The sequence below is a fragment of the Puma concolor genome, chromosome B3 (genome assembly GCF_028749965.1).
Source record: "Puma concolor isolate L17-30 chromosome B3, mPumCon1.1.hap2, whole genome shotgun sequence".
NCBI classification, from domain to species: Eukaryota; Metazoa; Chordata; class Mammalia; order Carnivora; family Felidae; genus Puma; species Puma concolor.
Window position 1 is genome coordinate 98415825 of NC_141672.1, and position 17986 is coordinate 98433810.

Genomic DNA, 17986 nt, shown 5'->3' on the forward strand with positions numbered 1-17986 from the left:
ACAACTGAACCTGGCAGTGAGGGAACCTCAAGAAGAGGAATAGTGTAGACAAAAGCCAGATTAAAATACGTTCAATAAAGGGGAGACAAGAAAGCAAAGACACAGGGTATAGATGGCAATTTGTAGGAAACTATCATTTACTTTGGGGAGAATGACAAAGATAATAGAAGCTCACAATTCCTTATCCAAAACATTTAGATCCACAAGGTTTTAGAATTCAGGATTTTTTTTTTATTTTGGAGAGATAAGATAATGCACATAGGTTTATTGTTAAATAGCTGTAGGAGAGTCTTGTAGAGAAGACAGTAATCAAACAAGTCATTTATCTGCAGAAAAAAAGAATATTTACACTCAGTGGAATAAATAACCTCATGTGAGTTAAGATTTGGTTTTGTTGCTTTACCATAAACTAATAAAAAACACTTTTTTCAGAGCTTTTGAGATTTTGAATTGTGGCAAAAAGAATGTGAAACTGTATTGAAAATAATCAGTAGCCAGGAGGCCAGAAGTAATGAAACAGATAATCTCTGAGATGAGTTGCTAGGATATTCAGTTTACGGTAACGTAGGATATCACATCATGCATTTGACTTCTCCTTCTATCTATACAGGTAAGCTAAGTCATCTAATTCCAAACCTCAGGTTGTACCGATTGTTTTTTCTCTGTCATCTAAATTAAATTGTGATTTGCTAAAGATTCTTTTAAATCTAGTGCTTTAAAGAAAACACAACTTCCTTTATGAAATCAATGATGATGGATAGCTTTGCTAATAGACCAATTTTGGGGGAATGATCATAGTTGTAAGAAATGGAGACAACAAAATTAATAAAAAATTATGGCCATAAAATAAGGAACATATTAACAATGGGGTTTTCAAACTAGACTTACAAATGATGCTTCTGGAAGTAAGAAAAAATGTGATGATTAAAAAAAAGTTAGGGGGGCCTGGGTGGCGTAGTCGGTTAAGCGTCCGACTTCAGCCAGGTCACGATCTCGCGGTCTGTGAGTTCGAGCCCCGCGTCAGGCTCTGGGCTGATAGCTCAGAGCCTGGAGCCTCTTTCCGATTCTGTGTCTCCCTTTCTCTCTGCCCCTCCCCCGTTCATGCTCTGTCTCTCTCTGTCCCAAAAATAAATAAAAACGTTGAAAAAAGAAAAAAAAAAGTTAAACCTCCAGTGCAAATCATGGCTTCAAAGTAAATTGTTTTGTCAAATCTGTGTGTGTGTGTGTGTGTGTGTGTGTGTGTGTGTGTGTCAAATCTTCTTATTCCAATTACTTTCCTAGAATCCTAAGCCCTAAATGTTCTCAGTTCTGATCTATCATTTAGTTAAATTATTTGGATAAAGTCTTTATCCAAATGGATAAATAAAAGACTTTATCCAAATCATTTAACTAAATTTGCAAAAATAATTTGCTATCCACTTAAATGATGAACTAACTATAAGATGACATCCTGTGTCCCTCAATGGAGCTTCTGTTACTCTGATGCTTCCAAGTGGCTGCAAAAAGCTCTTTGTCTTCTCAGCACATGGATGTAGAGGGGGAATGGAATCCACATGCACTTGAATGTGAAAAGGACTGGGGAAAATAGTGGACCAATCCATGCCCAGGACTTTTTGACAGGCTGAGATTAGCAACCAACCTTTTCTATAGCACACAAGATAAAATCTGGCATTCCCACAGTCAAACTTTCTGCTCACCACTCCTAGTCAAGGATTTGACCTTTGGATTTCGTTTTCACCTGATTCATCCCTAGAAACATAAAAGGCTCTTCCCATCAAATCCTAACAAGTTAGTGGGAGAGGTTGGATATTATTGATACATTCAGATGAATTAAGTGCATCCAATATCCTTTATCTTTTAGCCAGATCAGAGAACCTACTTTCCCAGAGAATAACAATCATTACAGTCCACTGAGTCTTGCTTTCCAATCATTTCTGTGGCAGCTGGCTACTGGGAAGTTGCTAGGGAATTGAAAGGCAGCATGAGGAGGGGCAGATGGCTCCTTTGGGTTTATTTTGCCAAATATGGCAGCTGTGAAACCCACTAACGTTCCAGGTGTCCATATAAAATGCTTGCAGAAGGGGCCAAACTAAGGAGGAGCCACAGAGCAACCATCCCGATGTGTTCTGCTGCTGTGGAATAAGCTCCTGAGAACATTAAATTCAGATATGTAACAGAAGTATCCAACAAGCACTTGATCCAAAAGTGTAATTAGACTGCAGAAATCAGCTAAAAGTGGTAATAGCAAGTATTTTCTTTACCAAAGTAAAACCCAGAAAGATAGCAATTGACAAGGTAAACAATAAGGCAGTTAAGGGTACTACTTAATTGGTCAAAGTAACTTTAAGAGAAAAAAATATTTAGCTTTATCATTTGAATGAGACTGTATTGATTTTCATATAAGTTTCGGAGCATACAAAATGTTCCAAAGATATCCTGCAAATATCACAACAATATGCTTAATACATATTAACATGATAGGAGATTGAAAAAAAAAAGGTAGGTTGAATAATAGCTTAATTAAAAGGGACACACATATACATACACGTAAACACCTGTGTATGTGTTTTACCAGATAACAATTTATCATATAATGTAGATTTTTAAAAATAAGTCAGGGATATCTAAAAATAATATAGAGCCATGTTCATAGGAAGTATAATTCTGTAATAAAATGTAGATAATTGTTCAAATGTTTATAACTAGTAAGAATTGACAAAGAAGCAAATCCAAATTTGGGAAAAAATTATTTGTGTTTATTTTAATAGCATTTCAATGCAATATCTAGATCTTAAAGGGCACAGTAGAAACTACCTCATGTAGATAACATTTTTTCTTGAGTTGTTCTACATCTGTGGAATTTCCTCACTTTGAAAAGATTGTGAAATTATAAGATCAAATTAACATTTATATAATTTCACCAAACTAGAGATCTATGTTCACTAGGTAGAATTATAGAAGACTACTGTGTGTGTGTGTGTGTGTGTGTGTGTGTGTGTGTTTCATGTAGGAGGTGTGAGCATGCATTCACGTGTGTTTGTGTGTGTATGCATTTACATGTGTCTAATAATGTAATGTAATAATTTATATCAATGTAAAAAATATACAATGAGCCTTATATGCTACTCTTCAGTGATACAGTGTTCATTGTTGGATTTGATTTAATAAGGTTAAATTATTTATTATTGTATTTTTGCTCTGATATATGTATATGTGTCATACACATACAGAAACCTCTTAACTTCTTTTCATGCCATGGACCCCTTCAGCAGTCTGGGGAAAGGTGGTGAACCAGCCTTTTTTCACAATATTGGTTTAAAATGTCAAAAGTAAGGGGCCACTGGGTGGCTCAGTAGGTTAAGCGTCCGATTTCAGGTCAGGCCATGACCTAACAGTCCATGAGTTCAAGCCCCACGTTGGGCTCTGTGCTGACAGCTCAGAGCCTGGAGCCTGCTTCAGATTCTGTGTCTCCCTCTCTCTCTGCCCCTCCCCTGCTCATGCTTTGTCTCTCTCTGTCTCAAAAATAAATAAAAACATTAAAAAATAAAAAAATAAGAAAGTAAAATGTCAAAAATAAAATACATAGTATTACAAAGGATATCAATTATGTTGAAACGCAATAATCAAAATATATTAAAAACCAAACTTATATGCTTCTTTATTAAAGCATGAAATGACAACACCTAGTGGTATACCTAAAAGTTTATGGCAGTGCGAAACATAAATGGTACTTTGAGGTACTGGTGACAATTGTGGTGCAATATGAAAATATCTGTGACATCTATTGTTTACAGTGTCACAGGTAATGCTAATATTGCTGTGAAGCAATTTGCTACATTCAAAGTGGAAAGAAACACTTCATTTCATTTAGCAGTCTCTTTAAAAAGGAATTTGTGGATCGTGGAGTCAGTGTAAGGTTAGGTTGTGTATCTGAGACCTTAATCCTTCTTTAGGAAGGCCTGGATTGCTATATACTTCCCTCTTAGGACCGCTTTTGCTGTGTCCCAGAGGTTTTGGGCTGTGGTGTTATCATTTTCATTGGCTTCCATGTACCTTTTTTTAATTAATTTTTTTAAGTTTATTTATTTATTTTGAGAGAGACAAAAATAGTGCAAATGGAGGAGGAGCAAGAGAGGGAGACAGAGAATCCCAACCAGGCTCTGCACGGTCAGCTTGGAGTCTGATGTGGGGCTTGAACTCACAAAACTGTGAGATCATGACCTGAGCTGAAACCAAGAGTCGGATACTTAATTGACTGAACCACCCAGGCACCCCAGCTTCCATGTACTTTTTAATTTCCTCTCTAGCTTCTCGGTTATCCCATTCATTCTTTAGTAGGATGTTCTTTAGTCTCCAAGTATTTGTTATCTTTCCAAATTTTTTCTTGTGGTTGATTTCGAGTTTCATAATGTTATGGTCTGAAAATATGCACAGTATGATCTCAATCTTTTTGTACTTGTTGAGGGCTGATTTGTGTCCTAGTATGTGATCTTTTCTAGAGAATGTTCCATGTGCACTGGAGAAGAATGTATATTCTGCTGTTTTAGGATGAAATGTTCTGAATATATCTGTTAAGTCTATCTGGTCCAGTGTGTCATTCAAAGCCATTGTTTCCTTGTTGACTGTCCGTTTAGATGATCTCTCCATTGTTGTAAGTGGGGTGTTGAAGTCCCCTACTATGATGGTATTTTTATCAATGAGTTACTTTATGTTTGTGATTAATTGATATATATATTTGGGTGCTCACACATTTGGAGCTTAAATGTTAACAATTGTTAGGTCTTCTTGGTGGATAGACCCCTTAATAATGATATAATGCCCTTCTTCATCTCTTGTTACACTCTTTATTTTAAATCTAGATTGTCTGATATAAGTATGGTTACTCTGGCTTTCCTTTGTCGACCATTAGCATGATAGATGTTCTCCATTCCCTTTCTTTTCAATCTGAAGGTGTATTTAGGTCTAAAGTGGGTCTCTTGTAAACAGCATATAGATAGATCTTGTTTTCTTATCCATTCTGTTACCCTATGTCTTTTGATTGGAGCATTTAGTCCATTGATATTTAGAGTGACTACTGAAAGATACAAATTTATTGCCATTATGTTTCTTGTAGAGTTGGAATGTCTGGTGGTGTTCTCTGGTCCTTTCTAGTCTTTGTTGCTTTTGGTATTCATTCATTCATTCATTCATTCATTCATTCATTGCTTTTCTCCCCTCAGAGAGTCCCCCTTAAAATTTCTTGTAGGGCTGGTTTAGTGGTCATGAACTCCTTTAATCTTTGTTTGTCTGGGAAACTTTTAATCTCTCCTTCTATTTTGAATGACAGCCTTGCTGGATAAAAAATTCTTGGCTGCATATTTTTCCCGATTCAGCACATTGAATATATCCTGCCATTCCTTTCTGGCCTGTGAAGTTTCTGTGCATAGGTTTGCTGCAAACCTTATCTGTCTTCCCTCATAGGTTCAGAACTTTTTTTCCTTTGCTACTTTCATGATTCTCTCCTTGCCTGAGTATTTTGTGAATCTGACTATCATATGCTTTGTCAATGGTCGGTTTTTGTTGAATCTAATGGGAGTCCTCTGTGCTTCCTGGATTTTGATGTCTGTATCATTTCCCAGGTTAGGAAAGTTTTCCACTATGATTTGCTCACATAACCCTTCTACCCCTTTTCTCTCTTTTCATCTTCTGGGACCCCTATGATTCTGATGTTGTTCCTTTTTAATGAGTCACTTATTTCTCTAATTCTTTTTTTTTTAACTTTTTAAATTTATTTTTGAGACAGAGAGAGACAGAGTATGAACAGGGGAGGTTCAGAGAGAGAGGGAGACACAGAATATGAAACAGGCTCCAGGCTCTGAGCCATCAGCACAGAGCCCGACGTGGGGCTCAAACTCACGGACTATGAGATCATGACCTGAGCCAAAGTCAGACTGTCAACTGACTGAGCCACCCAGGCACCCCCTATTTATCTAATTCTTAAATCATGCTCTTTTGCCTTATTCTCCCTCTTTTTTTCTGCTTCATTATTCTCCATAAGTTTGTCCTCTATATTGCTGATTTGCTGCTCTTCCTCATCCACCTTGCTGCCTTGGCAAGCATTTGAGATTGCAGCTCAGTTATAGCATTTTTTATTTCATCCTGACTAGCTTTTACTTCTTTTATCTCTGAAGAAAGGGATTCTAATCTATTTTCAACCCCAGCTAGTATTCTTTTTTTTTTTTATTTTTTTTAACGTTTATTTATTTTTGAGACAGAGAGAGACAGAGCATGAACAGGGGAGGGGCAGAGAGAGAGGGAGACACAGAATCTGAAACAGGCTCCAGGCTCTGAGCTGTCAGCACAGAGCCCGACACGGGGCTCTAACTCACGGACCGCGAGATCATGACCTGAGCCGAAGTCGGCCGCTCAACCGACTGAGCCACCCAGGCGCCCCCCCAGCTAGTGTTCTTATTACCATGACTCTAAATTCTGGTTCAGACATCTTGCTTGTTCTGTGTTGATTAAGTCCCTGGCTGTTGTTTCTTCCTGCTCTTTCTTTTGGGGTGAATTCCTTTGTTTCATCATTTTGAAGGGAGAAAAGGAATTAATGAGGTAAAAAAAATAAAAATTAAAAAAATTAAAATTAAAAAAACCTGAAAATTAAAAAATTAAAAACAACACACACACACACAAATCAAATAAATGATGCTAGGTCCTAGGTGCGTTTTGGTCTGGGTGTTGAAAGGAGCTTGATAGATTAAAGTGGGGGGAGAAAAAAGAAAAAGAAAAAAAGGAAAACGTTTGAAAATTTGAAATAATGAATAGAATGAAGTAGAATAAAATGAAATGATGTAAGTAAAATAGAATTTGAAAAATTTACAAAAAGGTAAAAAATATAGTAGAAAAAATTAAAGAAAAATATTTTTAATAAAAATTGAAAATAAAAATATTTTTTTTTCTCTTTCTGTATTCAAGAAAAAGAAAAACAAAAAAAAGAAAAAAAAAAGAAAATTGAATAGACGGGTCAGTGAACACACTGAAATACGATTGAAATTACATCGTTTTCTCCTAGAAGTCAACCTTTCAAGTACTTTATAGTCCATAAACTAAGCAGGCAAAGAGACCTGTGTTCCTGAAGAACGAGCTTGGCCCCGCTAGGCAGGGCTTAGTGTAACGTCTCTGTTTTCCACTAGATGGCGCTGCTTAGCTTACCGGAGTGCATTGTTGTGGCGCTTGTAGGTGCGTGCGCATGCACCAGAGGGTTGAAAATGGCGTAACCCAGCTACCGACCTCTAGTGTAAGACTCTGTTTTCCCTGCTCAGCATTGGCACACCTGTCCTTTGTCTTTGGCTTCTGTCCTTCCCGCTTTTACACTGTCCGTGACCAAGCCGTCAGGTTGCCAGGCAGCACCTCCTTCCTGAGTTTTATCTCAGATGCGGCTGTTTTTCCTGACCCCTCACTTCTGAGGGACTGTGGTTTTGACCCGCTCAGACCTTCTGGAGGAGGGTCTCACGGAGCAATGGCTGGGTGCCCCCTGGCCCCCAGAAGCACTCGTGGGACTGCGCTACTGCCGATGCCAGAGACTGTGGTTGGGTGCAAGCCCACTCCAGAAAAAGTTCACGCTATCGTGTAGCAGCAGCGTTTCAGGGATTATGGCAAATCACAACACACATCTGGCTCTAGGCTTCACTCTTAACAACCTTGTTCCAGCACGAGCAGGTGTGGTTGTTCTCCAGGATCCACTGGGACTTTTGCCTGTGGAGAGTCCTACCAGCAGGGGAACCGCCTTTCACCATGTCGCCCAAAGACCTCCTGGACTTCACTCTGCTCCTGGGGATTCGCCTTTCCCACCAGCACAGCCAGGTATCGAACTGCGGCGTTTCAGAGTCTGCACTCCCCCTGTTTATACAGTATTAATGGAATTTAAACCCTCTCCTTTCTCCTTTCTCCCTTTTTAGTTCAGTCCCTGCAGCTGTTTCCACTTTTCCACTTTCTCTCCAGCTGCTTTTGGTGGGGGGGAGGGTACTTTTCCCGTATCCCCCCTACCCCCCATCCCTGTCCTCTCTCTGCAAGCAAAAATCGCTCTCTGCCCTCTGCGGGTTCTCTCTCCCCCCCGTTCACCTCTCCGTGTCGCGTACTTGCTTATTTCTGTGGTTCAGGTTGTGCAGATTGTTGTGTTAATCCTCAAATCACTTTTCTAGGTGTGCAGGATGGTTTATTTCATGGACACAAGATGCAAAAAAAACTTCCATGCTGTTCCTCTATCTTGGCTCCTTCCCTCTTTCTTTTCCTGATTATAAGTATTCTAGTAACTGTGAAGTGGTATCTCATCACGATTTTGATTTCCATTTCCCTGACGGCTAATGACGTTGAAATCTTTTCACGAGCTTGTCCGTCGTTTGCATAGCTTCCTTGAAGAAGGAAATATTTGAGTTCTTTTTCCTTTGTAAAGTTGAGTTGCTTGTCTTTGTGTTGTAAGAGTTCTTTATATACACGCTTGATATTAAACCCTTATCAAATATATAATTTGCAGGGGTGCATGGGTGGCTCAGTCAGTTAAGCGTACAACTTTGGCTCACATCATGATCTCACGGTCTGTGGGTTTTGAGCTCTGCATCGGGCTCTGTGCTGACAGCTCAGAGCCTGGAACCCGCCTCAGATTCTGTGTCCCCTCTCTCTCTGCCCTTCCCCTACTCACGCTCTGTCTCTCTCTCTCTCTCTCTCAAAAGTAAATAAACATTAAAATATTAATATATATATATATAATTTGAAAATAATTTCCTCCATTTTATAGGCTGTCTTTTCACATTCTGGATAATGCACAAAAGGTTTTAATTTTATGAAGTCTCATTTCTTATTTTTTATTTCTTGCTGTAGTTTCATTTTTATTAGAGCAACCATGTGGTGTATGTGTATGTAGATATATATGTATGTATGTGTGCATACATATATATACACACATACATACATGTGCTTATGTGCATGCATGTGTTTGTGTATACACATATGTGTTTATATGTATGCACATATATGTGTATATGTATACACGTGTATGTATGTATATACGTGTATATATTTATAATACATGAACACATACATAATTAATAAAAATAATACATTAGTAAATAAGTGACATTAATAAAAATAAATCCAGTATTCTTACATATAGTAATGTCCTACGTCTTTTCTGCAACATTGTGTTAAGTGTCGTCACATCAAGTAAGGCTCTGATCAATTTAATTTAATGATTTGCCAAAGAGTGAACAAATTAACAGAGGCAGAATCTACTGTATCTAAATATTAGGCAATAACATTCATTTGATACATTAGGAGTGAATAATGAGTCATAAATGCAAACTGCTATGGTAATATATGAAGGATTTATAGTAAGTCCAGTTAATATTTATTTAGTGCTAAATTCTATGAAGAGATGGTGAATCTTTGAGGAATTCAAAGTAGACTGGAGTAACACTGATTGGAAAGGGTAGAGAACAAGAATTCTAACCTAGCAGTCTAAATCCCAGGGCTCATGATCATTACTTCTCTGGATGCTAATTCCCACTTGAGACATTAAACTTTGACAATTGAGCAAATATTTTAGTAGTTAACCTGCAAAGTTCATATACTAAAGTGTGTACATACACATGAACATATACACACATGCACACACACACAATATTACATGAATCAAAATCTCAAATTATAGTGTAGCTGTGATAACGAGGGCCAGAGAGGAGGAAATAAAGATTCAAAAAATAGACAGCAAACTAAAAATACGTGTTGAGTAATAACATCAGTAATTATTATAATAAAGAAGAAAAGGGCATGGAAAAGGTGATGTAGGAAAAATCCCATCCTGCACTTTAATGTATCCTATTTTTCTTTTCTAAAAACAATCATCCCAAGAGGGTTCCATCTGTAATCTACCACAACAAAATAGCGTGGCTTTGAGAAAATAACATACTGGGGAGACAATTACCTGCCGGATGCTGCATACCCAAAATCTACCCTTAACACACACACATAATGAATGTCATCATCTGGTTGTGCTGACAAGGCACCTGTATCTGCAGAGGGGTGACCTTGATGAGAAAACCAAGCAAAACCGCCCATCAGAATGGTATGGTTGGTAACTAGTGGAATTAAAAAATATATATTTTATATGCTATACAACTATAAATAAAGGAAACAAGGTAATACTTGTGGGCTGGAAAATTACTTCTCCATGCAGTGACCTTGTATGATATTTTGGTGTGGCAAAGTAAGAATTTAACCACATGATTCTACTCTTTTGGGAATAATATGACTACATGTTTCTGGGAATTTGTGTCGTCCATACAAGTATATATCCCTCACCCTAAACAATTAAAGCAAACTCAGATCTATAGTAGAAGATTAAATGCTAAATATTTTCTAAAATTATGGCCTATTAGCTATTACTTGACAAACCTTATCTTACCTTTCTTAATAGTTTTATTTTTAATATTTTTAAGACTATGTATTTTGAAGCCACAAAATAATAAATGCTTCATGTATATGGTATCATAATAGACTAAATAATTTTCTAACTGGTACTAATTTCACTAAGAAAAAGAAATTAAGAAAGAAAATTTAACACCTGTGGTAAAAATAACTCTGAAATGTACTCTCTTCTTCCTGACTTCCTTAATTTCGTATGCATAGGCTTTGTTCCAATGGTCTGTTTATAAGATAGTTGTTTTAAGATTCAGAATGTGTTTTCCCACAGAAACCATGTCATAACCAGAGGCTGGGTCCTCAGGCCAGGCTCTTGGAGTAAAGCTTCCTGCTCAAGGTCACACAGCTCACATTACCTGAGCAGAAACAGGAATAAATGGACAAAAATAGACTCACATGGACCCTGAGTTCTACCCAGTCACTGGCAACAACCTCAGTCTCCCTTGAACTCTGGGCTGTAAGCCACTTCTCAGACTTCCTTAGGACTGCAGTCTACCATTGGTGGAATACCTTTCAATATTCTTCCTGAAGCAAGGAGCACTCACCTCACCAGCAGGAGTCATGGGAATGGACTGGCAGCTGCCCATAACCCGTGCAGCGTATCTATGAGCTTCGCAAACAGGGGAAAACATTTCAGCATGTTTTGGGGTGACTGTCCTCCCATGGGCACAGGAAAGATTGCCCTAAGCAGTGATACACATGTTTGCTTCTCCTTCCCTCCCATCAGCTGTCACTCGTGCTGTCAGAGTGCCTGCCACTAACACTGTCTGGACTTGCAATTTGCTGTTTCTAATCCGTCATCTGAGAAATCAGATGACCAGAGCTGTTAGAACAGTGTGTAAATTGAGAGCCAGGCTCTGTGAGAGATAGCCAGAGACCCTCTCCTTGAGGAGAGCATCAGCACGTTTCCTGGCAGCCATTTCTTTTCTTCTCGGACATTTCCTTATCTAATTCCCTGTTTGACAGTCTCAAAAAGCTGACCCACTTCTGCAAGAGGTGTTGCTGTGTACAGTACAGTGGGAAACAAACCAAAAGAGACACACATCCTAGTGCAGGTGCCCTATACCTAGTCAGGGGATCTTCAGACTCAAAAAAATCTCTCTGCATTCCATCTCCTCACTAGCAAAATGGGTATAAACATACAGAGTTAACATGGCATAATGGATTAAAAATTATAAGCTGCTTTAGAATGAGATATTATGAAAATCATGATCTTTAAAAAGAACTATCATCATTCTTAGAAGTCTATAAAGCACACTGCAGGGCAAATCCAGCCTGCTACCTGCTTTTGTAAATAAAGTTTTATTGGAACACAGCTTCACTGACTCTTTTATATATTTTCTATGGCTTCTCTTGTGCCACAGGGCAGAGTTTGGTAGTTACAAAAGAGATCATATGGCCCATAAAACTGAAAAACTTTACTATCCAGTTCTTTGCAGAAGTTTTCCTGACATATCTTATCAAGAATTTTTTTTTTTCATGTAAGTAAGTTTGGTTTCATTTTCACACACACATGCGCGCACACACACACAGACACACACATTGCTTAATATGGCATATTTTGCAACACAGACCATAAGCTTAACAGAAGACCTTCAAGAATAATAACAAGTGTTATATTAGTAACACATGAGAAATTCATGACACAAGTTTTCTATTATGTAAATCTAGTACAGTGAACAGTAAAGTCCTCAGAATTATTTTAAATTCAATTCTTAAAGGAATAATGAGCTCAGAGCTGAGATTTATTTCTGGTGTGTATTTTAGGGGAACAAAATCAGTATTACATTATCCCTATTGTGTCTCACAGCAACGAGGGTGACAAAGCCGCCCAGAGTTGTCAGTGCCAAACACATTGCGGAAGCTCAAATATTAATCAAAATGACATCTCCAATTTTTTCCCTTCCTAATCAGGCCTAAACATCATGGGACATCCGGCAAATCAATAAGAGAAACTAGATGCCCTCATCACTCCCAACCTGGCAGCACTGCATTTTTAGCCAGAAGATGAGGGCCTTCACTGTTACATAAATACTTCCCTGCTTTGGTTGTTTGCCTCCCCTGGGGATGAACATGCCCACCTATGGCTCCAAACTTTACCCTGGCATGCATCCGACTATGCCACCTGTCACAATAAGAAACACTTCTTAGGATTTCGAGATAAAATAGGAATGTGGACATATGGCTCTAGAGTATGCTTGTGCATCCTACCCCAGAGAATAAATAAATGAATACATAAATCTCATGAATAAAGTGAAAATAGGCTGTTTTAAAGGGTTGTGAAAAACTGACAAACTCTCATATTCTGTCCTCCACACCTGGGGAAGGTGGCACAGGGACTGACCTATGCCCCACCCTCGACCTTCTACCAAAGCGGGCTTCTGGCACAGTTGAGAATGAATTACGTTTAGCTTCAGTCCCCTTCCCCTGCCTTTTCTTTCTAGGCCCCTTTCCCGCAAATCTGTATCCCACTGACACCTCCTATTTTCTCTCTATGAGCTTTGGAGTGCTCTAATGCTGGAAGATCTGGAAAATGCTTTGTTGTCAGTTTATCCCTCCTTCATGTATTTAGAGGAGGCAGAGTACTGGGGAAATGGAGCAGGGAGTAAGTCTAGTCGCACATGGAACTAAGTGTGAACCTTCTAGTAAAGCTTAAAGGAAAAAAAAATCCAGGAAAATTGCCTGGAGTAGAAAATACACAGACTTACACCTGAGGAGATGAGACAGGCCCCATAAACTCCAGAAATCGTAGGGGAGAGTTGGAGAAGAATGCTACCTACAGTTGGGCAGCCATGATGTAAAAGCCACTACATGGGTCAATGTTAAGGTAAACTCATTTTTACTCAGTCTAAGGTCCAAGAAAATATGTTAGTTAATTCATTCATTTACGTATCCGTGTGCCAGGTAAATCAGTGAGCAAGCACATTCTATAGCCTCATAGGCCTCTTTCAAATTGTTTTGGCCTTAGCTGGTATTTTTCCACTCATTTTATGAAACTATAAACAGAAGAGGTTTCCGATCCTGAATTTTCTCACTTCTACAGAGAAATGATGCAACAGACATCTAGCACAGTGAATGTGATGGAAGTATTTTAGTCAGATGAAATCCAGCTAAGGAAAGAAAAAGTAGTTCATTACATTTTAAACAAAATTGGAATTGCAGAGGTTAAAGGCAACCCAAAATAAAGCCAATACCAAACACAGACTACAAGGAACAACATAAACTTATCCAGAAAAGGATGAGCATGGTGAGGAAATTTAGGGTGTCAGCCATGTGCACAGTGTTGGGGATTCAAATGAGATTGCTAATGGGAGGATATTCTGAAAAACTGAAGAGGCACATCACAAATATGAATGCATTTATGTAATTATTAGTAATATTTTCATCAATTATAAGTTCCGTCTTAGGTTGAGTTAAGCTTGTTTATGAAGTATTAATGTAGATAACCATGAGATAAATAGCCTCACAGTCTCATTTGAAACAAACATTTCATAGTTTTATTTGGCTCTAAACGTGTACACATTATTTGATATGGAAATTCTATTTTATTTTTTATTTATTTTGAGAGACAGAGAGAGTGAGTGGGTGAGGGGCAGAGAGAGAGAGAGAGGGAGAGAGAGAATCCCAAGTAGGCTCCATACTGTCAGCTCAGAGCCTGATGCGGGGCTCAAAACTCATGAACTGCGAGATCATGACCTGAGCCAAAACCAGGAGTCAGATGTTTAACTGGCTGAGCTCCCCAGGGGATCCTGATATGGAAATTCTAAAATAAACCTTTTTTTTAAAGGAAAAAATATACATGACCAGCTATAGAAGGTTCCCAAGCTAGAGTATGGTGGTCCATAGTGGCCACAATACCAATTACTGACCATTGACAACCTACTCCACCCTTTCCCTACTCCTCTGCATCTGCTCTGTGCCCCTGCCTAATGCCTAGAACTGAATGTCCCTCCTCTCCGACTTGCAGTTGGATCAAACTAATGAATGTGATTGCAGAGGGAGAGAGAAAATAATTTCTTCCAACTCTTTCTTTGTCTCAGTCCTGCATCTCTGGGAGGAGCTGTTTGTCTTCCATGACTTCAGGGAATGAATGACCATTCCTCCATAGCCTCGACTCTCACAGGGTTCCACTAACACTATTTTCTCCTCTTGTTGCTTCAGCCCTAGGGAAGTGATAAGAGCTTCCTGATACTACCAGTGTCTGGGTGATGGGAGCCTCACTATCCATTCCTTATCTGTTCCCTAAGTCCCATCCACACCCTTATAAATAGTCCTTTCATTAAAGTCTCTCCATTTGACCTACCCAGGTTAAATTCAATTTTCTGCCAGGACCATGACTGAAACACAATATAGGCATCTATTTATTGACATAGAAAGATGTGTGACAAAGCAGATCAAAATATTAATAGCAGTTATCTTTAGGCAGTAGGATAGGATTATTTGCTTTTCTTTATTTTTTTCTGTAGTTTTCAAATGTTCTACAATATTTAGTTATGGATTGGGGAGTATAAAAATAATAAAATTAAAATGCGATGTGGGAATAAATACAGATTCAAGACGTACTAGTGGCTTGGCTTCCCCCCTTTACTGACCACCCCATCAAAAACTACATAAATAAAAAATTGCACAGGCTGAGAGGTATCCTGATGGGGCAATGGAAGCGTAAACACTTGTCAGTACCCAGAAATCTCTTTATTCTCACTAGATTCTATTTTCTAGGAAAAATAGGTTTGGTTAGCCAGTATTCACAATTTCACAACTGAAAACAATGCAATTGCACATATTTATAAGTGCATGTGTTTTACAGACTTAGATTCCACAAGCAGAAATCAAGATTTTACTGCATTCTTTGATCATATTAATAATAGTTAACTATTACTAAGGCCTTAACACCTATAGGCACTGTTTACAAGCATGGTCAGTATTAGTTAATTTAATCCTGACAGGAGGGTGGTATCATTACTCCCATTTCATAGATGAAGAAATTGACATGCAGTGAAGCCAAGTTATTGCCCAAGGCCAACCTTTGTTAGCAGGTCCTGGAAGCAAGCCCAGGCTTTAGAGCTCATTTTATCCATTATACTCCATTGTCACTCAGGTTGATAGATTACCTAAGAATTCTAAAACTCTCCTAATTTTGTGCATATTGTGCAAAGAAAGACAGGGCCCTCATACTGGTTCACCACTTATTAGCAATGTAATCTTGCACATGTACAAATCAGTTACAAATTCATCATCAATAGAATGGGGAATAAAACCTCCTCCACCTACACTAGAAGTTGTGATAATCTAATGGGAAATGAATATAAGGCCATCAAAGCTGTAAAGCAAGGTACAAACGTAAGACAGAATTATATTGCACCCTCCATACACCAGTACATTAGTCATCATCATTAACACATGAAAGTCAAATGTAAAGAAAATAGCAATTATTTTGGTGAAGTATGACTCTAAACTATAATATTATAAACTATCCAGTCTGTTAATAACCCCCAACATAAAACCACCACTGATTAATCAATAAATATCATGCTATGATTTCAGTGAAATGTACTCTCAAGCACACTCCCCTGACTCCCGTTCATTAATTACCTTGCCTTATTTGATAAGTTCCCAGCATCTGCCTGAAATGTGTTACTCTCAATCTTAAGTTACACTGTAAAACTTTTTTTTTTAAACTTTGAAGTTCAAACTGTACATTCTCCACACGACGACGTCAAAAGTTCAATTGAGACACTCAGTTTTCAGTTTCCCTGACTCAACTTTTTGCAGTTTTGTAATTAATTATATTCCATTATTACTGATCATCAATTAGCTCAAAATGTTGCTGAGATCATGAGTATGCTGAAGAAGGCAGAATTTAATGATAATTTGAGACTAGTAGGACACTAAATTTCTCTCTTGTTAATAATTAAAGTAGATAACTTATGTTTTTATTTATAGCTTCCAGAAATATCCGGCTCATTCCTGTGCAATGCTCTGTCAGCTAATCATCAGTTGGTCAAGATCTGACTTGGGCCACTGTGTTTTATTTTCCATACATGCCTTCAACCAAAGCCATTAAACGCAGCCCAACCAAAGGTTAAAGCAGGTGAGGTGGTCACCATGTAGTCTCTGGAACTCTCCACCCAGCCAAATGCTTTGATGCATAAATATGTAAAGAATCAAAGGGGTAACGTTCCAATTTACCTGTTTCAATTTCCCAGATGTAAGCGGAGTCGTCAGCACATCCAACAATTAAAAAATTCTCAACTGGGTGCCATTTTATCATCCTCACGGGGAAAAGGTGCTTCCGGGCATGCAGGAGGCACCTCTTCCCCTCAAGGTGAAGGAGAGCCACGGAATGGTCACTGCACACACAGCAAATTACCTGATCACTTCTTAGCTATGGGAAAACAAAACAGAACAAAATAAAACAGAGTTATTTGTAAGTGAATAATCAAATGCTTTTCTTAAAATTAAATGAGATTTTCCCCCCTAGTGACATAAAAATATTTTGTTTAAACATGATTTACAAAATGACATTTCTGTTTTCTATAGGACCTTTTCACATAACACTATAAAGAGGGGTTTTAAACACCAAGTCGATTTTAAATTCAGCAACTTATTAGGAAAGTCAAGAGACACAATGAAAAAGGAGAATTCCAAGCCAAATCTACTTATAAGATAAATGAAGGACTTGACCATCACTCAGCAAATTCAGGCAGCGAGGCAGACATCGGAAATAATGCAGAATAAAATAAACCCCAGAACTAATTTGTTGCCACAAAAAGAAGCTATTTGTAGACACAAGCTTAGGCCCAAGGGTATCATGAGCTGCTATTTTCCACTTAGAGCCTCAGAATGTGATTTGGTGTTCCCAGAACTATTCAGATTCTAATCCAAACAGGAAACTCAGTGTAGACACAATCTAAAAGAGGTAAGCATTAGATAGTTCCAACTGAATGCACAGCTTCAAAGACACAAGGATCAAAAATAGGCTCACAGGACAAAGATTCTTAAGATACTTTTTAAAAAGTCAGCATGTGGTTACCTTGAACACAGTTTAGGACAAAGACCATACATGCTGGTTGCTGTGAGGCTAATCTGGGAGGAGTTTACAGGGCAGGTCTGTGCCTCACCAAGAGGGCCGTGTGTTAGTCAGCCTGTGATGGGGGGTGGGTGGGATGGGGTGAGGGGGAGAGGGGGAGTAGGTAGTGGTTCTTCTGCCTCTTTGCTTCCTTTCTAACCATTTTTTGCAATGTGGATGCTCCTACCTTCACTAGGGTACCTAGCCAGAGTTTCAGCTGCTGTTTAAAGCTTTCTTTGGGATCCCCTGAGAACCTCCCCATGCCCATTACTGATCTCTTTCTGTGGGGTGTTGGGGAGCAAGTTATTTTTCCTAATTCTTTCTAAGGAGACTACAAAAATCCCGAGGGGAAAAAAAAATCACAAAATGGCAGGTGTGATATATGGGGAACCCAGACACATAGAATAAGGCAGATGGCATTGCTTCCCTACTACTATTACCTGTTAGAGAACCAGCACAGCC

At 38.5% G+C, this 17986-nt stretch overlaps 1 protein-coding gene across 5 annotated transcripts in view; it reads right to left on the reverse strand.

Annotated features, from left to right (window-relative positions):
- WDR72 (WD repeat domain 72) overlaps positions 1-17986 on the reverse strand; it is a 232477-nt gene that overhangs the window by 153976 nt on the left and 60515 nt on the right. For all 5 annotated transcript variants that reach the window (XM_086710725.1, XM_086710724.1, XM_025919506.2 and 2 more), the window contains exon 13: positions 16645-16840. In XM_086710725.1, coding sequence (XP_086566851.1) covers positions 16645-16840 — 196 coding nt within the window. The remainder of the gene's footprint in view (positions 1-16644; positions 16841-17986) is intronic.